Source organism: Nomascus leucogenys, chromosome 5, assembly GCF_006542625.1.
Source record: "Nomascus leucogenys isolate Asia chromosome 5, Asia_NLE_v1, whole genome shotgun sequence".
NCBI classification, from domain to species: domain Eukaryota; kingdom Metazoa; phylum Chordata; class Mammalia; order Primates; family Hylobatidae; genus Nomascus; species Nomascus leucogenys.
This window is the reverse complement of record NC_044385.1, coordinates 78115746-78137473: the sequence shown is the minus strand read 5'-3', so window position 1 is coordinate 78137473 and position 21728 is coordinate 78115746. Positions and strand designations below refer to the sequence as shown.

The following is a 21728-nucleotide window of genomic DNA, read 5'->3' as shown; positions in this document are numbered from 1 at the left end:
GTGAGTCCCTTCAGGTGGAGCATCTGTGGGAGGCTCCCAGGAGGCCTTGTCATTCCGCATGCTCGGCACAGTGGAACTTGCCTGTCATTCACCATTCATTCACCTGGGACAAACGCTGCAGTGGCAGCCCACATGGAGCCTGGTGTGCATGCGTGTAACTTATCAGCACCATGAGCAGGCAATTCACTGCTGCCCATTTATGTGCTGGGCTGCCCTTACTCTGCTCCTCAAGGGCTGTTTATGTGAACATCAAGCAGACATGGGTCCCTGTGTATTATCTATCACTTTTTTATTTAAAAAAGATGTTCACTTATTTATGAGTGCATTCATTTAACAAAAGTTAGTGGCAGTCCACAATGTGCAAGGCATTTGCTTAGGAAGTTTCTAAATCAGGTGAGCTTTCCTGGAACCATAGGGAGTTTAATGTCCTTTTCCTTGGAAACTCTTGAGGTTTTGGTACTGAATGTTACTAAAATATGGATGAGAGGCCTTCACCAGGCTTAGAAAAAAAAGAGCCTTGTTTCTAGAATGGCTCAGATGCTGTTGCATTCCTGCTTTCCAGCTATAAGAAGCCTGACCTGGAGAGGTATGAGGCACAGGCGCATGGCCACATGAAGCCCCTGACAGCATCCCAGGTCAGTGTGCACATAGGCATGGATGACAGGCGGCGGGACTCCCCCAGGGCCACACCATGGGACCAGGTCAGCTATGTCAGCCAGGTGTCGCTGTCCTCCCTGACGTCCGACAAGCCATCTCGGCACAGCGCTGCAGCGGATGATGGTGGGGACAAGTGGTCTCTGCTCCTGAATGACAGGGATGAGGAGCAGTACATCTGACGACTTCAGGCGGCCAGGCCGGGGCAGGGACTTGCCTCCACTCACCACAAGCTGAGCAGGACAGCCAGCAGCAGGATGGGCTGAGCTAGCCTCCAGCTTTGGGGACTTCCACTCCCTGGATATGTCCAGTCATCCTGCCCTGCAGCACACGGCCTTGTCTGGGTGCAGCTGGGCTTGGCCTGGAGTGGACGGCCCTGCCTCCCTCTTGGCCTCACGGGACCGTCAGCATGGGCTTTGTCTTGGACTCTAGTCCTTGGCTGGACTGTAGAAGGTGAGAGGCGAGTCACCCTTCTCACAGACCTCTGCTTGGAGTATTTAGGATGACTGCTATGAAATGGAGAACAGTTTCATCAGGACCAAAAAACCTCCCTGGGCCTTTCCAGAGAACTGCAGACCTCACTGTCAGGCTCTTTCTGATGACGCCTGTCTGTGTGCATTGTGTTTCTGAGACCACAGTTTACCTCAGGTTTGCTTGTTGCTTTCTTCCTGCACAGTCTGTTCCTTTTCTCTCCTGTGTGCTTGTCAGTGGGGACCCCTCGCAACCCTGCCTGTCACCTGGGAGGGTGGGACCAATGTCCTTGTGGTCTTTGCTGCTGCTCTCAGGCGCTTCTCCAATGCTCTGGAGTGTGCATTTCAGCCTGAACCTGCTTCCTGGCTCGCACATCCCCAGCCAGGGAGCTTGCCACACTCTTCTTCAAGTTGAGGAGAGTTCTTTTTTGCTTAAAGCCCACTTCTCCATGGAGTGGTGGCTTCTCAATAGTGTTGTTGCTGACCAGCTGGAGTGAGGGTCTCAGAGCCTGACCTGAGAGTCCAGACTCAGCTTCCTGTGGGGTCTAGGTTCTCACGATTCAGGACGTCCTTCCATATGCCTGCCCAGCCTGTGGTGCTCGAAACATTTGCCCCATGGGAGATGTATGTGTGCAGGAGCCTCCCTGCACGGCCCAAGGGGCTTCGTTTTCAGTCTTCTGTGTGATTGTCACCTCGTGGGGTTCAGTAGAGAATTACATCACTAGCGCCTGGCCTTGTGTGGCTTGGAGGAAATGGTACTGCCCAAATAGGAGGAAAACACAGCCTCCCTGAGCCTGCATTCTGCACGCTGCCCAGGGGCTTCAGAAAAGGAGTGGCCACAGCACCCCGAAGGGAGCATCTGTTTACCTGGCAGTGGCTCTCAGAGCAGCAGAATGGGTCCAGTTTTAAGACTCTGAAGTTGGTTGTGATTGACAGAACCCCTTGGGAGCAAACTAGTAGAGTTGGATTAAATTCTGGGTGAAACCCTTTTCTCCCACACAAAATAGTTTTAGTGATTTTTTTCAGTGTCCATTACTTGCCAGGGGCAGTTTTAGCAGCACTTTTGATAGATTACATCTAATCCTCCCAACCAACCAGCAAGGTAGCTATTACTGTCCACATTTTACAGGCAAGGAAACAGGCTCCAAGAGGCTGAGGACTTTGCCCAGGATGACATAGCCAATGGACAAGCCGTGTCTGTCAGCTGTGAAGGCTTCACTCTAATTGTCCTTCTACCTTGAACAGAAGTTTTCCTGATAAGAATAAACAAGGAAAAGGTCCTTGCCTCCTGGAAGAACAAATCTACCAGGTGATCTATTCATTGTTTCAACTCAGAATGCACTTGATTCAGGAGGTCATCTGACCTTCACCTTGGATGGTTAGTTTCACTTTTTACATATAGTTTTTGCAGGGTTTTATTTTATAAGATCCAAGCATGCCGTTGATTGTGTTTTCATTGTTTTCAGCACCCCCACTCCAGCCCGCAGCACATTTCTGCTATTCGTCAGTAATTGTGCCCTCTCTTTATGCTTGCTTGGGGAATGTTGTTTTCTGGCTAGGCTGATCATTATCTAAAGAATCTAATTCTGTTGATTTTTAAAACTTTTAGGACCATAAACATTGTTTTCATATGTGGACATGGAAATATTTATATAATTTTATAGAAAATAACCTTTTAGATGGTCAAAGTGTAAGGAATTTTTTTGTCAGATAATCATTTCTACTTCAAAAACATTTCATGCAATATTAGAATAAAGTTCCTGTCCTTCCTCTAAAAATCTGCCTGTGAGTGAGATGCGTGGTCAGAGACCAGTGCCATCCTGTCTTCACGAGGGCTTCTGTGAGGCACTGGCTTGGCTTCATGTCTTTTTAGGAGGCAGAGGAGGATGAGATTTTAACAGCAGGGGAAATGAGGGTGGGCAGAGCCCCCTTGATCTGCCATCCCCAGCACTGGTGTGAGTCCCTTTCTCTAATGCAGGCCTGCCTCAGCGGCGTGTGGGGAGAACACTAGAAGGCAGCTCCTGTCAAAGTCCCTGCCCCGCTGGATCAGACACAGGCTTAAATTACCACATCATTTGCACCCCTCTGTTCTAGGGCGAGTGTCTGATAAAGGCTGTTCTCAAACACATCTCAATCAGGAGGGATATGTTTTGGGTTCCTTGGCCTTGAGGGAGTGGGTCAGGAGGAGGAGCAGAAAAATCTTGACTAGTGGGCTCTGCTGGGAAAGCTCTGTGGGCATCTTGGGGTGGCTGGGGGGTGTAAGTGAGCCACACCTGAAGGGAGTTGACAGTGTAATCTTCACCCACACCAGGACACCTTGAAGAGTGGAAGGAGGCACTATGAATAGTTATGCCAGGGTAACTGGCCTAAACCGGGACTATCCAGGCAAACTGGGACATGCGCTCACCTTCCTTCAAAGGGAAATAGACATTGTGACGTCTCCATTGACACAGACTACGTACTTTAGAACCTTGCCTAATCATAGATTCCAGAGAAATGCTGGTGGCGTAGTCCTTTATCATATTTCAGGGTTCCCCCGCATATCCACCTCTTGGTACCTACACATCTCTGTCGAATCATTGAGGTGATTATCTCATGGCTCAATGTGACTGCATAGCTAGATGGCCAGCCCTGCCCTCCAGCATACCCTGGAGGACTTCATGCCATGCGTGCTTGACTGTTTTTCCAGATGCCTGGGTACAGAAATTTCATGTTGTGTGCATGTCCCGTTGTGAAAAGTGAGGGTGATACCACCTTAGGAAGGGATCCCATTTCTTTAGAAGATAGGTACTTTCTTTCTTTTTTTTTTTGTTATACTTTAAGTTCTAGGTACATGTGCAGAGCGTGCAGGTTTGTTACATAGGTATACATGTGCCATGGTTTGCTGCACCCATCAACCTATCATCTACGTTAGATATTTCTCCTAATACTATCCCTCCCCTAACCCCTCACCCCGCAACAGGCCCCGGTGTGTGATGTTCCCCTCCCTGTGTCCATGTGTTCTCATTGTTCATCTCCCACTTACAAGTGAGAATATGCAGTATTTGGTTTTCTGTTCTTGTGTTAGTTTGCTGAGAATGATGGTTTCTAGCTTCATCCATGTCCCTGCAAAGGACATCAACTCATCTTTTTTTTTTGAGACAAACTCATCCTCTTTTGTGGCTACATAGAATTCCATGGTGTACATGCGCCACATTTTCTTTAGTTTATCATTGACGGGCATTTGGGTTGGTTCCAAGCCTTTACTATTGTGAACAGTGCCACAATAAACATAGTGGCCATGTGTCTTTATAGTAGAATGATTTATAATCCTTTGGTACTTTCTAAAACTTGATCACATTTTCCTGATATATTCCTCAGGCAGAATAAATCACAGCATTCCAAATAACTTTTAGTCTTTAAGACCTTAGTGAAGAATTGTGATGGGATTACCTTTTTAATAAACAAATGCAGTAATTCTCATTTTTTTTCAAAAATGACATCTGGAAATTGACATGTTAGAAAATAGGTTCTCAAATTATTCTGCTAGATTACCAAGGAATGAAGATTAATAAGTAAAAACTTCTTAAATTAAAGATTAAAAATAAAAACTTATTTTTTATAAATCCAGCATAGACCAAAATCAGCCAATCAAATAGTTTAATTAGAAAGAGATTATTTGAATTTCAGGGGTTTTGTTTTTTTTTTTGCTCTAAAAAATTATGACTGTTTTAGTAGGTAAATTTCCTAATATGTATACAGTTGAGTTAGACAATTTTTATTTGCGTACATTTTTCTTAATTGCATCTTTGTTTTTAAAAAAAAACAAGGAACGTATGTGCAAAGAAATGCTTTGAGCAGCCACTTGCGCTGACTGTCAGTTTCCCTTTGCAGATTACCTTGATGTGTGAGGAAGCTGATTTGGTATTGGAAGGTATTGTGGAGCTAGGAGGAATCAAACTGCTCTATTTTCTTCATTTTCAAACTCACCTTGGGCAGGCACATAAACACCATTGTCCAGGCTTTCATTCCAGAGGGAGATGTCTACTTTGCTGTTTTTCTTTGTGTGAAGACAATGACAGTGGTTGAAATTACAGGATAGAATATGAGAATGCTAAGTAATGCTGTGAAATCCCAGAATCTCCTTTATTCAGGAAGATGAATAAACAGAGATGTAAAACCATCTAAGGGCTAAAATGAAAAGAATTAATGGAAATTTAACATTTTTGTCCTTGAAATGGAGATGGCTATTAACTGTTCTCAATTAAAACATAATAACTACTTATAGCAAAAAATTAAACATAGAAATATAGAAAGTGGGGGGAAAAGGCAAATACTTCCTCCCCAGCCCCAAAAGGAAAGCCGGTGAACATGACTTCATAGAGGGATGTCCTTTGTGGATGGACCACATCAGGACATGGAGGGAGCAAAGCCTTCCTGCTCCTTGTTGACCAACACCTGACCAAGTGGCAGCCATCTGAGACAGAGGTGCTGCAGTGGCCTCAGAGAGGCCTGTTGAGAGCAGATCCAGATCCCGGTCAGGTCAGGGGACAGACAATGCTCAAATACCTCCAGACTGCTGAGTGCTGGGTGCCTGGGCAGGTTCTGTCACTCATCTTGCCTGTCTGGCCCTCCTCACAGTGGCACTAAGAGCTATTTGCATAACTGTCTGATTTCCACAGATGGGACCAAGCCTCAGGTTGTTCAGCTGACTGTCCAGGACATAGAAGGGGCGTTCAAACCCATTTGGCACTGGCACTAAAGCCTGTAATCTATTATGCTCCCTCTGGAAAGCTCTCTCTCCCTCCCAAAGGCGAATGCTGGTACTTTCCTTAGGAGGAGAATCTGTGCTTCCTCAGCATCCCTTGGTCACCTTACGTGGACAAGAAAGGTGTCCTTTGGCAGGACAGTGTAGCTTATCTCAAGAGCCACCCCGTGTCTATCTGACCGAAACAACCTCCTAGTCTGCAGCTGGAGCCAATTTAATCATTTTTTATGCATCTAGAACTGCAAGTATCAGAAGGAAAACGGGGGGGAAGGGGAAGAGCATGAGGCTGGAGGTTAGCTCTGCCACTGGATACCTCCATGCTACAATATATTCAACACCTGTACTTGCAGCCCAGGGTTTTAGAGCCTCAGACATGCATTTAGTGCAGAGTACATGTTAGGATGACTCAACAGTCAACGTTTTTCTTTTTATCATCATGTACATCTGAGCTTCATGTTAAATATTCTTGCAAGTTTATATAACTTTTTTTTTTTTTGAGATGGAGTCTCACTCTGTCCCCAGACAGGAGTGCAGTGGCACAATCTCAGCTCACTGCAACCTCTGCCTCCCAGGTTCAAGCGATTCTCCTGCCTCAGCCTCCCAAGTAGCTGGAACTACAGGCATGCACCACCATACCCAGCTAATTTTTGTATTTTTAGTAGAGATGGGGTTTAACCATGTTGGTCAGGATGGTCTCGATCTCCTGACTTCGTGATCCACTCATCTTGGCCTCCCAAAGTGCTGGGATTACAGGCGTGAGCTACCACACCCGGCCTGGATAACTTTTTTTAAGGCTTGAACATTTTTTAAAAGAAAAGGTTTTTAAGGGGCTCACAGTATTTTTGGTGGCTCCAAAGCTCCATGTTCTACCTCCTGTGTTTGGGTCTATAGGACTCCACCTCAAACCCCTGGACAGAAATCTGTCTTCGGCAGTTGATTACAAAGCTAGTACCCTGGTAGCTTAGAAAATAGATCCTGCGGTGTTTGGTTTTTGTCCTTGCGATAGTTTGCTGAGAATGATGGTTTCCAGCTTCATCCATGTCCCTACAAAGGACATGAACTCATCATTTTTTATGGGCATGTTCTCACTCATAGGTGGGAATTGAACAATGAGAACCCATGGACACAGGAAGGGGAACATCACACACCAGGGACTGTTGTGGGGTGGGGGGGAGGGGGGAGGGATAGCATTAGGAGAAATACCTAATGCTAAATGACGAGTTAATGGGTGCAGCACACCAACATGGCACATGTATACATATGTAACAAACCTGCATGTTGTGCACATGTACCCTAAAACTTAAAGTATAATAATAATAAAAAAAAAAAGAAAAAGAAAGGAAAATAGATCCTCACCAAAGCCCCGGGGACCACTTTACAAACTGCTCCAGACCTCTGTTTTCTCATCTGTTTGATAAGAACTGTCCTTGTTACTGCCCTGAGCTAGGAGGATGGAAGGGGCAGTCCACAGGAAACCCACACACAAGTGTAAGGTACGTAGTGGTCACAGGCGATCTCAACAGGCAGTGAATATGTCCTGCAGTCTCCCTCAGATCATCCTACCTCTTCGCAATTGAGTGCAGTCGAGGCCTCAGCCTTCTCATCTACACAAATGGGGATAATAATAGTTCCTGTCTCACAGTACTGCCATGAGGGTGTGATGTGGTCATCTGAGTAAAGCACTTAGAATAGTGCCTGGCACATCCGGAGTGCTCAAGAAATGCTAGTGGCTGTTGTCATCGTTGCTGTTAAGAGTGATGAGAATTATTGACCGCCTGAATGATGCTGGTGCACAGTGGGGATTGAGGACGTGAGTGTAAAGGGTGCTAGTGAACAAGAGTGTGGAGATGAGGAAAGTGATGAGTTTTAATGTGGCATTTCAGTCTGGGTTTAGAAGACAGGACCTTATCTCATTCAGCCCACCTGCCTTGTATTCAGTAATTCGATCATTTTCAGCAACCTTTTAAAATATCTTTCCCTTTTCTCCAGGACAGAATAACATCACCTTTAGGTATGAATTCCTAAAGAATGTACTAATTTTTGATTAAAATAGAACAATCTTGCTCTGCTATTTCTGATGACCCAGCTTTGGGGGCTAAATATAAACCCAGCACAGTGGTATGGTACTTCCATCACAGCAGCGAGTGGGCCGTGGCATCGTGTGAATTTAATCACAGAATAACCTGCTATTAATAGTTCCCGGGATGGGGTAGGGAGCAGTGAGGGGATAGTCTATTTATTTATTTATTTTGGAGGAATATGGGTGTTTTATAAACTTCCATTTTCTTCTTCCTATTTAATGTTCGGAATTAATGCCAAAATCCATATAAGCTTAGATCCAGCTAAAAATGTTAACATGTGTTACTTCTGGGAACCTCAAAGAAGCTGATATTGCCTGTTTGTGACTTAGGATACACTTATTTGGGTTTATTGGGGTTCCCTGTAAAGTATGAAGCACTAGACGCTTCAGGCTGGGGGCTTTGTTTTCCCCTTAAAGCTCCACCCATCTCCAGTTAATCTTTGTTTTTCTGAATAACAGTGTTTTATATATATATGTTTGTTTTATTATTTTATTTTTTAAATTGATATAATTGTATATATCTATGATGTGCAACATGATGCTTAGAAGTATAAATGCATCAGAATGATCTAGTAATGTTTTAATGTTACTCGTGCTATCAGTGTCAATTATCCTTGCTCCCTGTCCCACCTTAGAGCATTCAGAGGATAATTCCATCCCTCCTGCTCCCAGCATGCCCCTGTCCCCACACACACACACACACCCCACCCCCTCACCCCCAACCATGAAGGGACCTTAACCTGTTTTGCCTCTCACGGGCTCTTCCCTTCTTCCTGAGCCTAAACATGCAGGCTGCTCTAATCCTCCAGGGCTTTTCCCTATGTCATCCATGGCTTTACTCTGATTACGCCCTCACCTCGGCAGTGGGGAGGACTAGTGAATTGTGTCCACTGCCCACGAAGCGAATCTCCTGGAGGGACCTAGATTAGCTTGGCCTCTCCCAGCAAGTGGGAAGTCACCACAACAGGGGCTGTGGAGCTGGAGGTGGCTTCATCCACAGTGAGTGAGGAAGAGAAAAGCCACAGCAAGGAGGTCACTGTGGGAGGGGCTCCCATCTCCAGGTCCCCAGGGGAGTCCTGAGCCCACGCTGAGCCTGGGAGGATTCAGGGAAGGCACAGAGCCTGCCTCAAGGAACCAGTGCAGGGAAGACAAGACACACACATGTACACCACGCACACCACATACCACGCACACATAGACACATACACCACACACACACACACCACATACCACACACTCATAGACACACACCACACACATATCTCACACTACACACACCACATACCACACGCACCTCACATACACATATGCCACACATACCACATACACATAGACACATATGCACAACACACATAACCTCACGCACATTTACATACACATATGCACCACACCATGCACCACTGCACACATAAACACACTACTACACACACAGCTAATGACAGAAGGAGCTCCTGTGTCTTAGGAGAGGGATTTGGTGAGGAGAAAAAATCATGTCTGGTCTCAGCTTTGGGGAGGAAGGGTGGCATCTGGGCTGGCACTGAAGTGTGATTTCATGGAAGAATATGAAGGTAGAGGCCTGGGTGGGAAAGGGGTGTTTAGGGGAAAGCCACATGGTCAGGGCAGAATGGGCAGAGTGTCTCTCCTTGGCGAGCTGTGGGAGGAAGTGTGGAAGGCGCATGAGTTACCAAGGAAGGCTCTGGTACACATCTCTATGCATCTCTGTAACTACCGGAACTGAGGGGCTGTCTGGGATAGCTCTGTGTGTCTATATTTGTGTGTTATGTGTAGGGGTGTGTGTGTATGTGTATCTGTGATGTGTAGGGATGTGTGTATTACTATTGATAAACCATCTAGATTAGTACAAGGAAAGAAAAAAGTTAATTCCACCTTTGGTAGCATCTGTTCTAAGAATCACTTCCTTGTTTGTTTCAATTTCTATGGAAAGTGCTCACAGGTAGTACTTTTGCTGATGTAAGATGGCAATTAAGTGGAGAAATGATCAGAAAGCCGACACTATTTTCTACTAGTTTTTATCAGTTTTAGAAGTCAGTCAATAAAATGTGATGTTCCTGCCAGGTGCTTAGCCTGGTATGAAACAGTGCTCCTGTCCTCAAGCTGCTTTGCTTGGGGGGGCCTAGACGAAGGCAGTGGAGTTTTGGGAAAACAAATGAGCAACTAAGAAAGAGCTAAACAGTGGTGCACTCCTTCTAAGTGCAAGAGAAATTTAGAAAGGAGTAATCTCTAGTAATGCCGGGAAGGCTTCCCAGAGGAAGAGGTGTCAAGGGCCTGAGGTCCTTACGTGTGCTGGCTCGCCCCCTGCCGGCAGATCTTGTTATATCAAAGGTTCTGAGAAGTCCTGCAGCATAGAATCCACATTTCGCAAACATACTGGAGGGACCACAGATTCTCTCCTCCCACAATACAGTTTACGTCAGATACAGAGAAGAGATCTTCTGGGAGTGCTGCTCAGAGAGGGTGAGAACTGAGTGAGGTCAAGCACAGGAGGGATTTGCTCGGGAGGGGAGGAGACGGCTTATGGTCCAGGTGGTGCATGATTGTTGTATGCAGTGAGGGGTGCATCCTGGCTGCTGTGGGGAGCAGGAAAGGGGATGAGTAGGCTGAGTGTGGCCACACTGTTTGGAGACAGGCAGAATTCAGGCAGGACGGAAGGAAGCAGGCACAGTCAGGAAGTGCTCTCTTCTTTCTCTTCCACCAACTCAGGAGACTCCACCATCCCCTCTCTGCCCGCTTTTCTGAACCGTGGCCCCAAGCATGCAGAAGTGGGGGTCCTAGGAAGAATAACAGGGCAGATGGGGTCCCTATCCCTGGACTCAACCCCACTGGCAGGATTGTGAAGACCCTCAACAGACCCAGCACCCCCTCTTCTGGGACTAGGGGAAAGAGGAAAAGAGGTTTTTGTTTGTTTTTGTTTTTGTTTTAGAGAAGGGGTCTGGCTGTGTTGCCCAGGCTGGTCTGGAACTCATGGGCTCAGGTGATCCTCCTGCCTTGGCCTCCCAAAGAGTTGGGATTACAGGTGAGAGCCACTTATGCTTGGCCTGAGGGGGTGTTTTTTTGGTTGTTGTTTTGTTTTAAACAGTGGGGGAGGAGAGTCCAAATGACATCTGAGTAGGGCGCCAACCTCTAGAAGGCCACCAGGTGACCAGTCCCAGACAGGAGTGACTAAAGGGCAAGGCTCTGGGGAGAAGCAGCTGTAAGGCGGGAGGGTAGCTGAAAGGTTGAGGAAGGGGTGGTTTTCAAAACTGATCAGGAGTAGGTCCTTCCTCCTCTTCTTTACCCAGCCCCAAGCCCTGAGGGTGCCTGATGCTTATTATTAACTCGAGATAATTCATAGAGCCCCCAAAGGGGCTTCGTCTGAGGGGTGCCAAAAGGCAGGTACCCACCTGGGGAAAATAGGACCAAACTGCTGCCTGTGGGTGAGATTTTCTGTTGATGTTCACCTGCAATGAAACCAGAGTGCCTCCTAGCTTTGGAGGACAGCTGCTCATCTCTGCAGGGGTGGCTGAGGGCTAATTGGGCTTGGGGGATTGTCCCCCTGTCCTCTCCTCCCTTCCTTTCCCCTCCCCTCCCCTTCCTTCCCCTCTCCTCCCCTCCCTTCCCCTCTCCTCCCCTCCCCTCCTCTTTCTTCTTTTACCCCCTTCTCTCCTTCCATCTTCCTTTTTTCCATCCCTTCCTTCTCTCCTCCCTTCTTTTTCTCTCTTCTTCTTCTTTGAACAGGCAGCTTTGGAGCTGTTTGTCTCACCAGTGGCTCTGAAGTCCACAGTGCCAGCCCCAAAGCATCTGAGTGGCGGCTGCTGGCACTTTCCACTGTGAGATGTGCTGCCTGAGGGTCTGGTGCTTGGCCATGGGCTTTCAACCGATCTCAGTGTGGGTGTGGCACAACTGACACTGTTGCTTTTCCTGGCCTTAACAAGCCACCCGTTCCATCACCTCCCCAGGTGGCTGTGGTGGCAGTGAAGCCTGTCAGGTCACAGAGCAGCTCCTCACCAGCCCATCGCATTCTGCCTCTGGAGAGGTCCTATCACAGGTGATGGGGCAGAGAGGACTGAGTCACAGCCCAGATCTCAGTGTCTAGGACTGGACTTGGTTTGTCAAAAGTGTAGTCTCCCATCCCTGCTGGCATTGGCAGGCTGCAGTGCAGAGTGCCTAGGGCTCATCAGGATTTGCCAACAGAGGCTTGTCCAAGAATCATCCAGCCAGCTCCATGTGAGGTTACATTGCTATCACCTGACTCTGATGGAGGATTCAGACACCCCACTCCACGCCTCCAGCACCACACCCTGCAGCAGGCAGAACAGTGGTCCCCAAGACATCCTCATCTGAATCCTCAGAGCCTGTGAATGGCAAAAGGAGCCCTGCACATGTGATTAAGGGTCTTGACATGGCAAGAGGATCCTGGACCATGTGGGTGGCCCCAGATAATCACAAGGGTGTTTCTAAGAGGGAGGTAGGAGGATCAGAGAGGAGATGCAATGATAGAGGAAGAGGTTGGAGGGATGCGATTGGAGATGGAGGCAGGGCCACAAGCCAAGGACTGTGGTGGCCTCAGAAGCTGGAAGAGGCGAGGAATAGATCCTCCCCTAGAGCCTCGAGAAGGACCCAGCCCTGCCCACATCTTGATTTTAGCACATAAGACCCATTTCAAACTTCCAACCTCTGGGACGGTAAGAGGACAAATTTGCATTGTTTTAAGCCATGAAGTTTGCAGTAGTTTGTTACAGCTGCAACAGGAAGTGAATCCACCCACCTAAGCTCTTCTGCAGGTGTGATCCCTGTCCCACAGGAGTCACTGCTGTCACCTGGCAGGTTGAGGCTGCAGTGAGCTGTGATCACACCACTGTGCTCCAGCCAGGGTGACAGGACCAGACCCTGTCCCCAAAACTAAATAAATAAAAATAATTTTAAAAATTACCGTGAAAAATATCAACTGCTCTGTATATAGAAATACAACCCAGCAGTCCTGGGAACAGGAGCCTAAGCCTGGGCCACGCCCACCCAACACTTCTCTGAAGAAGCCTCTGAAGCTGAGTGCATTTGGGAATCACTAGTGTATAAACAGGGCTCTTTCCTGGAGATGACCCCTCCTGTGTTTATCTGCCCCGTGAGTCATTAAGAAAAGGGCATGTGCCCAGCATTTCCCAACGATCTGTGAAACATTTTTTCAAGTGATAACTCCTGCGGTTGGATGGTCTGTAAAGGATGAACTGATATGCCATCTCCACCCTGTGACACTCCCTACTCAAGAGGCCAGGGCTGCCTGCAGAGAGGTGTGAGGGAGGAACAAGAAAACAAAGACGTTAAGTCTTGACGGTTATGTTTTAAATAGCACAACCCACATGTATAAAGGAAAGAGTGGAGAGAATGCATGATCAGGCTGAACCAACCCACGTATCCCCAACACACACACACACACACACACACACACACACACACACACACACACGCACACACACACTGGGTGGGGAGGGACACTGATGAGAAAGAATATGAGAAAGATTACATCAGGTTGAGTTTCTGAGAAAATGCTTTGGACCTCTGCTCCCCAGCTGAGTGGGAGAGCGGGGAGAGCAGGGGGCACATGTCTGTGAGAGAAAGATGTGTGAGCCCCTTAAGTTCCGATGGCTTGAAGGTAGAGCAGACCATTATCCCCTTATGCTGCATTAATGTCCTGGAAGAGGAGTTGCCCAGAGCTTCCCCTGTGGCCTGGGGGAGCAAAGGACAGGTGCTGCCTGGATGTGTGCTCAGGTGGGCTTCTGACAGCAAGAGCTCTGAGGCAGAGGGTACTTGGTGTGCCTTAGAGAGGCACAGCCCCCAGGGGTGCCCCACCTCGGTAGATTCCCTTGCCTGGAGGTAGACTCGCAGGAACTGCTCTGAGCTTAGACACTGAAGACTGAGGAGCAAATCTGCTGCTAGGCTGGGATGAGCAGCCTTCTTTCCTGCCCTTGGATCATTTAAGTCTCCTGGATTCCTGTGAGACTTTGGGAGCCTCCTGGAGTCCAGTAACAACCAATCTGTAGTTTCCAGCCCAGTGGAATTAGAGGCTGGAATAGCGATTCACTAGAGACCCAGGTTTATGGATTGAGAGGCAAACCTGCTAGATATCCGAACACCTGCTCTGCACCAGGTCTTGAAGGAAAACCCAGGCTTGCCCCATCTCTTGCCACACCCCTTACTGCTCATGGTCACTGCAGGTACTTGACAGCCTGAGAAATGTGCAGCCGCTTCTCCATTCTCAGATCAATGTCTGCGTATTGACCAGGGTCAGCACTCAGTGGCTGCCTCCTGATCCAGCGAGCTCTCTGCCTAGCTCCTCTCCCACCAGGCGTCGCAGAACTGTGAATTGCAGTTATCAGAAGCAAAATGAAATGAGTTTGAGCCTAAGGGGAATCCATAATTGGGGTGCAGGAGTGTTGCAGTTTCACAGCTGGGCCTCAGGCATGACGGGGCAGAGAATCTGAAGGCCACCGGAAGTCCACTTGCAACAAATACTCATTAGGTGACTGTTGCAATTGTAGGTGAGGGATCTACAGCCAAGAAACCATTCAAACAAGGCTCCTGTCCTTCATGAGTTTACATTCTAGTGGAACAAAGAAACAGCAATGATAGGCAAATCCTGTCATTTCTGCCAGTGGAAAGTGCCATGAAGACACTGTAGCAGGACAGCAGGGTAGAGCAGGCAGTGATGAGAGGTAGGGAGGGGGATTGCCATGGGAAGATGCTGCCCTGTGAGTGTGAAAGCCCTGAGGGGACCCAGCTGGGAGGGCCAGCGCTGGTGCACATGGGTAGGACGGAGGGAGGCAGGAAGGACAGGCCCAGATCTCAAAGAGACCAGCAGAGCAAGAAGTTGACACTTCATTGCAAAGCTGCTGGAAGACATTGGAGAGCTTGAAGGAGGGGCGTGACATGATTTGCTTCATGTGGTGAGTGGATTGTAGGGGAGTGAAGAGGCCATGCCCTACCCAGACCCTCCTCAGGGCTCACGTGTGCTGCCTGGCACAGAGCAGGAGTGGAAATACACATTGGCTGAATTACTGTCAAAGTCTTATCTTTTCTCTGTCGAGTCTTAGCTGGCTTGAGACCATGTAGTTTCCTTCATCTGGAAAATGACACCAAATATTCTGTAACTAGCTTTTATCAGATGCCTGTTTCAGGAGCAGTGCAAAATACAGGCAGCAGCTTACATCTTTCTGCTGAGAGGTAAAATGCTTGCTGAGAGTATGTTCTTTGGTTGCAGGCATATACATTGCTATTAAAATGCCTCTTGGATTCCTCACTACAACATCATACCTGGACTTCCACAAAATAATTCCACATATTGCCTAGTCCTTAGCTCCTGAGCCTGGTGATAGTAAGCCTCCCTCGCTCCTTTCCTTCCTTCCTTCTTCCTTTCCTTCCTTCTTTTTCTCCTTCATGTTAATCCACTATGAGCTTAGGCATGATGCACTAATAGCATAGAGATGAAGTGAATACCTTCTCTGCTTGCATTTGAGTGGGGGAGTCAGAAAAGCAAACAAGCACAAGAAAGTGTCACGGGGACGCTGGCAGGTGAGGAGAGCGACATGCTCATGCAGGTGCACAGCAGGAGACCCGCAAAGGCAGGTCACCATGGCACCTTTTGCTCGGGACACAGCCAAGACGTCCGCTTAGGGAAGTGGACAGACAACTTGTGATGTGTGTCATAAGAGAAAGTATTTCCTCTGCAGCGTTCAGAATGAACCAACAGGATCTATGTGTATCAATATGGGGAAAACACAGTGTTGAGTGAAAAAAATTACAGACAGATACCTAAAGAGTAATGAAGATTAAAAAAAATCGTTTTATGTATTGTTCTAGACACCAGCCTCTGTGGTCAAAGTACAAACGTGGTCTGGGGCTATATACCAAGTTCAGATCGGTGGTTTCCTATGGGGAGCAAGGGAAGAGCATAGGGTCTGGGAGAGGTGTGTCAGGGCCTTCAGCTATATTTGTAACTTGTTATTTCTAAAACTATGAAGCAAATATACCAAAATGTCAGCACTGGTTAAATCTGGGTAGTGGGTCAGGGATTTTGTCTTCTGTATTTATATACATATTTAAAATATGTGTAAATTTTTAAAAATACATGTGGGTCTGGTGTTTGTAGAGAGGGCAGGACTAAAGCTATAGCATTGGCTCACCTTCGCAGCAAGCTCAGGTGAATCAGTGGGCTGGGGAGTTTCACCCGGGCCTCGGCACTGGCTACCAGCACTTCACACAGAGGTGAGCAAGGGCCTTGGGAACCACTTATTTTTCACAAAGCAGGTAGAGAAAGAGAAGGAAAAGATGGGAATAGGAGGAGGTCTCAGAAAGGAGCAGAGCCAGGAGAGATGTATGATAAGGAGGTCCAGGAAAGAAAAATAATTTCTAATTATGGGCCGGGCATGGTGGCTCATGCCTGTAATCCTGGCACTTTGGGAGGCCAAGGTGAGTGGATCACTTGAGCTCAAGAGTTCGAGACCAGCCTGGGCGACATGGCAAAACCCTGTCTCTATTTAAAAAAAAAAAAAAAAAAATTTCACAAATTAGCCAGGCATGGTGACGTGTCCCTGTGGTCCCAGCTACTTGGGAGGCTGAGGTGGGAGGATCGCTTGAGCTGGGGAGGTTCAGGCTTCAGTGAGCTGTGATTGCACCACAGTGCTCCAGCCTGGATGACAGAGCAAGACCTTGTTCCAAAAACTAATTAAATGAATAAAAATAGTTTAAAAAATTACATGGAAAATGTCAACTGCTTTGTATGTAGAAATACAGAGACTAAGAGTGAATCCCCATATACCCTCCCTGAACATCTTGAATTAAATAATTGTCAAGATTTTGCCATATCATTTTTGCTTCTTCTATTCTTCCTTTTCTTTCTTTTTCTCTTTTTTATTTGCTGAAGTAATTTAAAGTAAATCCCGGACGCCATGTCTTTCCACCCCTTCATACTGCCGTGTGCAATTCTAAAATATCCAGACACTGAGAAAGATTTTTAAAGAGGGAAGTGTCAGTCACATTAAATGTTACAGATGACTTGAGATGAGGACCAAGGGGCTGTCAGGAAAGTTTCAGGATGGTGAACAGCTGAAGGTGGAGAGGTGGCAGGAGGAAGTGCTGACCCTGAGGCATTGCTGCAATTGGCACAGGAATTGCTGGAGTTCACAGAGGGCCTTCGAGAGAAACATTCAAGAAATGCCAATCATTATTTTGAGAACTGTGATGGCAAAGAGGAGAAGGAAGATCACCTTTGAGCATGCAGGGATGAGGCACAGAAATATTTTTAGGATGGAGAGTGATCAATATTTGGAAGCTCAGGTGACAGGTATGAAAAAGGAAGCAAAATTGATGGAAGAAATTCCCAGAGGGACAGAAGGGAATGAGAGGACACTGGGGTGAATCTCTCTAATAAACAGGAAGGAAGTTACTGAAACATCTAGAGGTGGGAGGAGAGGGGCGACATTCTCGGAGGACACTGAGTTTGCAGTTTGGGACATGAGAATTCGGAACTCCCTGGGGGCAGAGACTGGGGTCAACCCAGGATTGTGATGATATTGTGATTTATCGGGTGGCTGCTGCAGGCACTTTTGTCATCTCATTTAAGCCCCATCAACGCGTTTTACAGCTCAGGAATATGAATACAGAGATGTTAAGTAACTTGCCCAACACATACTTAGTAAATAGCAGAATTGCTTTTAGCGCAGAGTCCTTCTGCACAGCCCCTGAGGAACACCGTCCTTAAACCGCAGGACTCACTGGTAGCACTAGTCCTCAGCAGCATGTAGGTTTCCCTAGCATCTCCCAGAAAACAGCTCACTGGATTGGCTCAGGTGTGTAAGGGTACCTGGATATGTGAGCAGGGCAGCGGTGGCAGAAGATGGAAGATTCAGGAACCTAGGGGTGCCTGTCCATCTTTGTTCCTGAATTATATTATTTCCTCTGGAATTCCTGCTTCTGCTCTCTCCCTCTTTCCTTCCCTGAGCACCCCTCTCTGGGGCAAACTCCTTTTTGTCCCCAGCTGCCCCCAGTCTTTTACTCAGGCTTAATAAAACTTTCCTTCACCTGGCAGCATCACGTCCCCACCAACCTGCTGCCATTTGTTGAGAAAGAGAGACCTGTGATGTCCCTGGTCCACTGGCAAGTCACTTAGACGAGGAAAGAACAGTTGCCCTGTGAAGCTCCTTGGTGATGTTTGCAGGTGCAGTGTGGGACTAGGAGGTGGGTGGGCTGGCACTCGTAAGTCATATTCATGCTCTTTAGTGAGAGTCCGTCTGGTCAGCAGATGGGCAACTAGGGCTTAAGCTCACAGGTTAGTGTTAACCGGGCCTTACTCGTTATCTGCATAAGGGAATGGAGAAAACACGGGTGAGCGAGACAGACCTGAGTTTGGATCACCTCAGGTGATCACGCAGCTTCCCAGAGCCTGAGGATGCAGTGAGAATGATGCCGGAGAATGATGCATAGGAATGCTCAGGGGGTGGAGGAAGAGTTGAAGGGGTAGAAGGGTGCTGAATTCTTGCTGGTTTAATTGAAGGGGGAAAGAGTGTGTTTAAATAGGATTCTCAGAAGAAAAATCCCTGAGGTAAAATAAATTTTAGGTGGATGATTTAAAAGATGAAACTTAAGGATTTCTTGGGTAACTGACCTGAGGTGACCCTGAGGGGCTCTGGGCCAATGGCGCCCCAGGGAACCAGGCCATGCCTGGGATGCAAACCTAGGAAGGAGGGCTGGGCTCGGTCCATGCTTGGATGGCTGGAAGGGCCAAACCCGAGCCAGCACCTGGCTCCATGTGGCTCCTTTCTCTGAACTAAAATGCAGACTAAAATAAGACGTTTTCAACAAGGGAAGAATGCATTGATGATAGCTACCACTTTTTGAACCTTAAATATATGCCAGGCACCCTGATAAGTACATAGAAACCTTTTACATATCTATTCTCCCCAGCTCTCACACAGCCCATATGTAAAATACTATCGTTCTTGCTATTTCATGGAGAAAGAACTGAGACCACAGTACAGAGGCCATTCACTGGGCCGTGCACTGGGCCATTCACTGGGCTGTTCACTGAAGCTTCTCCCTCAAGGCTTCTGTAATGCACAGGTCCCTGTCAGGCTCTGGAAGGGGCCCAGCCATGGGTTCTCTTGGTCATGTGTTTTGCAAGTTTTGCAAAGTTAGTTACTAATATTTCACTTGTCATTGGTTAAGATAGGTTTCTTCATGCCGATGTCCGCTCCAGCACATACACGTTCCCTGTGTTAAGTGTCAGTGATTTTTTTTCTTCTTTTTAGATGAGGTCTCCCTCTGTCACCCAGGCTGGATTGCAGTGGTGTGATCTTGGCTCACTGCAACGTCTGCCTCCCGGGCTCAAGCGATTCTCCTGCCTCAGCCTCCCGAGTAGCTGGGACTACACGTGCACACAACCACACCCAGCTAATTTTTGTATTTTTAGTAGAGACAGGGTTTCACCATGTTGGCCAGGAAGGTCTCCACCTCTTGCCCTCGTGACCCGCCTGCCTCAGCCTCCCAAAGTGTTGGGATTTACAGGCATGAGCCACTGCTCCCTGCCAAGTGTCAGTGATTTTAAGGGGAAAAAGTCATTGAGTTGGGGATCCGATTAGTTTGAATGAGCGAGATCTATTCAGATGATTTGCTACCACTTCTGTGTATCAAGTGCTCCCTGTATAGGAATGACTTCCAGGACCCAGGACTACTCCCAGTGTCCACTTCCTGACTCACCCAGGGGCATGGTGACAGGGGCGTGTCTCTGCGTATATGTAGAGGAACATGAACAGTAGAGGAACCCCAGATCTGTAGCATGTGGAGTTCAAAGCTACTCTGGAGAATTCTCCCAATTATCTGACATGTAAAATTGTTAGCAGAGTCAATTCTCATCAACAAAGGTCTCTCTTGTCAGGAACATGCTTAATGTGGCCTATATACTTTTAAGCACATCATGCATTGTTTTCTTTTTCAATGGCAATTCCAAGAAATACAATTCACTGCAGCTGTTGTATCTTTAGGGCAGAAATCAATAGTAGTGCTGTATCTAATGAGTATGTCTATGCGTGAAGTGGCATATTCTACACATTCCAACTATCGATAATGAAACATTTCTATTAACCTTGCTAGGGAAAAGGCTGAATTATCTTTTATAAAATCATAGCCAGATGAAGAGTCAGTCAGAGCCCCAAAGCACAGGATAAAAGTATTGCAGAAGTGTATTGGTTGATAAAAACGTGAAATGATTTTTCTGTGTTGTTCACTGTTTTTGCGGTACTTTCCAGCTCTTCAATATTTGTAATTTGCCGTGAAGTCTTTACATTCTAAACATCAGTTTTGTACCTAATTTTGTATTTGTAATTTTATATCCTTCTTTTCTTAAGGAAAATACTCCAGATTGTATAAGATTTAGGCCCACAAAACCTGAATTGATTCTTGACAGAGTAATTAAGTAACAGCCGAAATCACAGCCACTAAATGGCCAAGCCAGGATTTGAAGCCGGAATTCAAATGTGGGCCTCAAAAGGACGTCTTGGACTCTAACATGTGCCCCTGGAGTCAGGGTCTTGTTAAAATTCAGATTCTGACTCAGTAGATGTGGGCTGGTGCCCAGGTGCTGTGAGGCTGCTGCTCTGTGGGCCACACTCCGAGGAGCCAGGATCTCTCAGCTAATGTGCTCTATGGCCAGCTCTCAGACAGTGCAATTAACCATTGCCACTCAGGGAGGTTGTGGGACTTGCCCAGAGTAGCAGAGTCAGAGGCTGAACTCACAGCTACATCGCCGGCCTTACATGGTGGCAGGTGGGCTAAGTGGGGAATCCCAGGAGTCAGCTCTGGGTCCCCAAGAGGAATGTCCCTTCCAGCCCCCTACACCTCAGGTGGGAGCTGCCTGTCCCCTGTTCCCTGAATTGGCCTGAGATGCTGCAGTCAGTCTCAAGACCTGCAAGGCGAGCAGGAGAGCACTGGCGTTTCCAGTGCGACAGACATACCTGGCTGACCTCTACTTGCCTGGCTTTCTCCACCTTGGTGACAGTGCTGCTCAGCCCCGCTAAGCGCCAGTTTCCCTGTGTATTAAACAAACTTAATATGACCCACCTCATCGAGTTATTCATGGATTAAATGAAGCATTATATGACAAGTTACAGGATCCAACTCTGCATGCATTGGCCCATAGCACCCGTGGAACTGGTGATTGTTGTTCCTGAGCTAAACTGACCTTGGGAATCAAGTGACTTCTTCTTGCAGCATGTACTCTCAGCTTCCTTTTTTCTCAATATGTGTGAAGAAGAAACTGTGTTAGAATAGAAGGACATCTGCAAACATCTCACACCCTGCAGAGGGCTGAACAGAGGTAAGGGCTTGATGGCAGCTAATTGTTCCCTGACAGATGTCAGCTTTGCCTGTCTGTCTCTCTTAATGTGTTTGCAGCTGTGCAGCAGGCTGACAGCCTCTGCCATTCTCTTTCTGCCTGGGTCCTCCCAAATGCACCCAAAATCCCAGCCATGCTGCTTGATCACCACAGGCCTGCCTGATGACAACAGGCTGTGGTGATTTTATTTGTCATCTTTAGAGCATGTGTAGCAGTATTTCTTTCCCAGAGGCATCAGGTGTTTGTACTGCATACATCTTTTCCAGGAAAAAAGGCTAATAGATGCGGGCAGGCTGTATTTCCTGGCTGTCCCAGTCCTCTGGAGACTTCCTGGTCATTAGCATCCTCCAGAAGGACATGCACCATAATAGCTGCAGACTCTAGGTGGTGCTGCCCCAA

General features: G+C 47.3%; 2 protein-coding genes across 3 annotated transcripts in view; both read left to right on the top strand.

Moving 5' to 3' along the window:
* Nucleotides 1–2902, top strand: part of ATP7B (ATPase copper transporting beta) — a 78238-nt gene extending 75336 nt beyond the window's left edge. The window contains exon 21 of the mRNA XM_030813435.1: nucleotides 563–2902. Within this exon, the coding sequence (XP_030669295.1) occupies nucleotides 563–836 (274 nt within the window). The 3' untranslated portion in view covers nucleotides 837–2902. The remainder of the gene's footprint in view (nucleotides 1–562) is intronic.
* The window catches only part of TMEM272 (transmembrane protein 272), a 117993-nt gene continuing 98635 nt past the window's right edge, over nucleotides 2371–21728 (top strand). The window contains exon 1 of one of the 2 annotated variants that reach the window (XM_030813437.1): nucleotides 2371–2433. The gene's annotated coding sequence lies outside the window, so the exon portion shown is untranslated. The remainder of the gene's footprint in view (nucleotides 2434–21728) is intronic. The other variant, XM_030813436.1, reaches the window with a different exon arrangement.